At 36.4% G+C, this 5,000-nt stretch overlaps 1 protein-coding gene across 1 annotated transcript in view; it reads right to left on the bottom strand.

The window, feature by feature from the left end:
* Nucleotides 1–5,000, bottom strand: part of gipc3 (GIPC PDZ domain containing family, member 3) — a 23,545-nt gene that overhangs the window by 1,081 nt on the left and 17,464 nt on the right. Inside the window, exons 6-7 of the mRNA XM_063202109.1 lie at nucleotides 4,776–4,885; nucleotides 822–903 (exon numbers count right to left, since the gene is read on the bottom strand). Of these exons, the coding sequence (XP_063058179.1) occupies nucleotides 822–903; nucleotides 4,776–4,885 (192 nt within the window). The remainder of the gene's footprint in view (nucleotides 1–821; nucleotides 904–4,775; nucleotides 4,886–5,000) is intronic.

Here is a 5,000-nt window from a genome sequence, read left to right as displayed (position 1 = left end):
CCCCCCCTCTCTCAACCACATCATGCCAAGCACTCACAACATTTTTGCTACAAACTAGAGAAAAACTCACACAATCATGAAACTTCACAATACATCATGAAAACATTCCATACAATACCTCAGACACAATGAAAAAAAGTGCCAGTGTCACAAAGACAGAGCACTGGTGCATGATTTGTCTTTTGAAACCTTTAATGATAATTGCAACCTTGCCCAAACTGAAACAGCATGTTCCACCATTACACAAGGCTCCACAAATAGAGGCTAGCTCAGTGTAGTTCAAATCCCATGCTAAACAATTAATTATGAATACTTCATGAATTTTATATTATGGTGAAATTTAAAGTAGGCTAGACCGCATCCAAATATCCACAGCCTGTGACCAGTTTCATAACAATTTTCAAAATCATCACATTTATAGCCCTCAGGTGTTTGAATAAAAAAAACATTTGATCAATCAATTTGTGGACAGCATTTGAAGAGCTCTTTTCCAAAACGCTATATACACCATTTTTGACTTTTTGCATTTTAATATTGGACTTGACTGTTAAGAGGTCCTATCATCTATGTATGAATTCTTGCCATTCAAATGTTTTGAGAACATACTTTAAAAGCTCTATAAAAATGCATTTTGCAATGCATTTCAATACAATGCCCAATACAAAAATGTCAATTTCCCAACATTCTACTTAATGGATATATCTCATTTTGGAAAAGAGCTCTTTTGGTCTTTGAGCTTGTCATTTACACCTGTGGTACGGGTTTAGATCATATCAACCAAGGAGCGTTCTGAAGGCGATATGTGATGGTGTTGTGCTTACCCAGTTCTAGATCCCGAATGCCCATATAGCTCTCCAGCAAGTCATCCACCTTCTTAGTGGCCCGCTCCTCAAACTCATTAGGCTATGAGAGAGAGAGAGAGAGAGAGAGAGAGAAAGAGAGAGAGAGAGAGAGATTCGGTAACACTGTATAATAAGGACCCCTTGTTAAGCATAAGTTAAGCCTTAGTTAAGCCTTATTTTAACATTAGTTAACCCTTAGTGAATTAGAAGTTAGCCATTATGTAAGTATTATTTCTCATTTCTTAATCATTAACTACTACCATTAGTAAATGGTTTGTGTGTGCTGATGTAACTGTTCGCTAAGCATTCGTAAGCTCTCATTAAAATATAAGTTAACCGACTGTTTTAGTCATGAGGTTTTCATTATGTACATCTTGTTAATCATTAACAAGTTATGTCACTAAATGATTTGTTTATGTGATTAAACGGTCTGCTAAGCATTATTAAACTGTAAACTGTAATTATAGTAATTAAGGTAACACTCTTTTAATCACAAGTCAACCGTTATGTAATCAACATCATAGACTAGCACTGTTGGTAAATGATTTGTTTGCGCTGATTTAACTGTCCGCTAAGCATTAGTAAACTATCATTAAAATGTAAGTTAACCGTCTTTTAATCATTAAAGGACCAGTTCAGTCAATTTCAATATGCTGTTGTATTAATTTGCTCATGCTACCCCTGACTTGTCAGTACCCGATGATGCCACATTTTTCGGCTTGGACCTTTCCGAGATATGAGCTATTCTAATGGGGGCAGCGTTTGTTTACATTTAAAACAAAATTAACATAGGCCTACTCCAAATATTTTCCCAAAAAGTACCGCTGTTTGCTAGTTGTCTGCTGATGTTGTATAATCGTTTGGATGTTTTTAGGATTTTTTTTTTTTTTTAAACTGAAGAAGAAGAAAAAAAATCTTGGGTACTGACAAGTCCAGGGTAGTGTGAACATTACAACTGCATGTTGAAATTGACTGAACTGGTCCTTTAAGTACTGTTATTTAATGATTCGTTTATGGTGATTTAATTGTCAGATGTTGCCTCCCATGCATAAGCAATGCTCAACAATTAATTTGGGAATGTGTTACAAAGCCTTAACAGGTTTTCACTTTAGAACAATTCACCCATTCACACACCGGTGGCCGTGGCTACCACGCAGGGTACCACCCTGCCACCAGGAGCAACTTGGGGTTAAGTATCTTGCTCAAGGACACATCGATGGAGACAGGCCGAGCGGGGCTCGAACCTGCAATCTTTGAGTTGCCAATCGGCTCCTCTACCACCTGAGCTACCACCGCCTCAAGTAATGATTTGTAACTCCTTGATAATGGATAAGCAATGCTTAACAAGGCATTTGTTAATGTGTTGTAAAGCATTAACAGGTTTTCACTTTAGAACAGTTCCTCAGATATACTTAATTAACCCTGTGAAACCTGAACCATGAAAGCAATGAGAGAAAATTCTAATTTTTTGGAATTTGCTTCAATATTGGTCCCTTATAAGAAATGTAAAAAAAAAAATCAAAATTTTGTTAAGGTCGCTGAGATATTTAATGCATCATATATGATGCATCAGGCTTTTAATGAATGAAAATTCCAATTTCATGACCATTGAAAAATGACTTTTAATGCATTTACAACTTTTTTTAATTTAAAAAAGTTGTCAGACAATTTAATTTGAGGATTATCTTTAAATATTTAGTGAGATCCTGCCATTTTTTTAAGCCTATCCTTGTTTTAGCAGGACCATATTTTACATTTCCCACAGCCTGGTTGGGTAATTTTTTAAAATCTATGTAAAAACATAGCTGATCGAATGCTCAACAACCTATTTATGAGTGTAATATAGATCATTATTCATTTTTGATGTGTAATTTGAATATATGGGTCCATTACTACAATTGGACCATTTCTCCATTCACTTCAATGCATTTTTTACGAGATCATAATTTCAACATTTTGCATTACATTTTCAAAATTGCAAGTAAAACCTGTTTCTTAAGGCAATATCTTTGTCTTGAAGTAAAACAACTTGTGTGTTTTGTTAAACGATCGTCGTGGTGTGCTTTGTAAGTTTCCCTATGGAGCAAATGCATTGATGGCTGACTTCCTGCCACCGCCGGATGGTGCTTATATGTCTCATCAGTTTTAGCACGATCTCTCTGCAACACGGTGTAAAAATATAAACTATTCCTTGCTTAATTGCACAAAGCAAGTGTTCAAATTAAAGGATGTAGAGTTATATTTCGGAAATTTGTACACAAACCTTATGCAATTTGACGAAATCTCAGCGTTGGTCAGGGAAACCGCTTCTACCCCATTTTCCTGTTTTTCGCCGAGCTGTGGTCAACTTGTTGTCGACCGCTGCTCTCTTGTGGCGGTTTCCGCGTACTGCAGGACGTTTGGAAATGACACGCAGGATGTTTTTCAGATCGATTTTTTTTTTGTGTCAGCGTGGAGAGGGCTTTGAATTTGATGAGACATATATGATGCATCCGGCGCGATAGGGTTAATGGGTTATAAATCCTTGATAATGCATAAGCAATGCTTAACAAGTAATTTGTTAATGTGTTGTAAAGCATGGGAAGGTTTTCACTTTAGATCAATTCCCCAGATATACTTCAGTAATGAGTTGTAACTTCTTGATAATACATAAGCAATGCTTAACAAGTCATTTGTTAATGTCCAGAAACATCCATGAGGGGCAGTCACATGAGCCTCAACTTACTGTTTGCCATGTTACCAGTCATCACACACTAACCATTACAAAAGAGTTAATTCATATTTCACTGATGCTAAAGCAAGAGTTACCATACATGCCTAATAGTACTTGTTAATGGTTAGGTGGTAGGAGACAACAAAGAGATAATGTTTTTTTCATAAATAAAGGCGGGTTATCTGACATTTTAATGCTTAGCAGAAATTTCAATCACCATAAACAAATCATTAATTAACAGTATTTAATAATTACCATGAAATACATAATGACTAACTTGTGATTCATTAAGGGTTAACTAATGTTAAAATAAGGCTTAACTTTGCTTAGTGAACAGTTACATCAGCACACACAAACCATTTACTAACAGTAGTAGTTAATGATTAAGAAATGAGAAATAATACTTACATAATGACTAACTTGTGGTTCACTAAGGGTTAGCGAATGTTAAAATAAGGCTTAACTCAGGTTTAACTTATGCTTAAAAAGGGGTACTTATTATAAAGTGTTACCAGAGAGGCAAACATGTGTCAACAATTTAAGCAGCGATTTCTGGCAAACCTTGCTTCATTCACACCATTGTAGAGGAGCATTAAATAAATAATGGACAACTTTTATCAAGAGGTAAACAACTCTAGACTGTCGTAACAAACTATCATAACCATGTGAACAACAAACTGTCTTCACACAAAAACAGGTAAACAATAGGCTACAAAGACGTGTTAGACAGCATCAAAGGGCTGCACTGAACCCAGAAACCAGAGACAGTTGGAGCTTAACAACACATTATAAGTTACACAACAGTATTCTGCACTACAAAGGAAAAAAATGAATCGTCAAAGCAAAACATTCAATAAATAACCAACAACAACAACCATCAAACAGACATTTTCATCAGACAGATATTGACACAGTACCTGCTCTACATATTAACCCCTTAGCGCAGCACTATGGCTCTCTGTAATGTTACAGCAATGTTGTTATGATGTAGGTAAGCATTTTCATCAAGTGAATAGGGTCGCCGGCGACCCCTGCTGCAGTAAGAGGCTACCCAAAATAATAGCTTTAGGTGTGGTAACATGATGTAACGTTTGCTATGTAATATCATTAACTTATTTTAGCTAACAAATTTGAGTCTCAAGCTTTGCGTTGTCTACACAGCACTTGGATGGAAATGTCTGTCATCCAATCAGCTCTCTACACTTCCTGTATCCACTCACCACTTCCTGCACAGTGGCTCCACCCTTGGAGCGTAGACGTAGCGTCTCTTTACCGCTCACTATCTTCCCTTCACTAGACTTGGGTGCCCGGGTCCTCTGCCCAATCATATCTGTGGATTACAAACAAATAATCATATTAAGACATAGTAAAAGAAACAAAAAGCTGAGCTGAGCTGAGATCAGTGATTTAGCAATGGAACATTGAATTATTCATGACGTTGACTT

This window comes from Engraulis encrasicolus, chromosome 6 (genome assembly GCF_034702125.1).
Source record: "Engraulis encrasicolus isolate BLACKSEA-1 chromosome 6, IST_EnEncr_1.0, whole genome shotgun sequence".
In the NCBI taxonomy this organism is placed as follows: Eukaryota; Metazoa; Chordata; class Actinopteri; order Clupeiformes; family Engraulidae; genus Engraulis; species Engraulis encrasicolus.
Note: the sequence above shows the minus strand (reverse complement) of the source record. Positions and strands in the feature narration are given on the sequence as shown.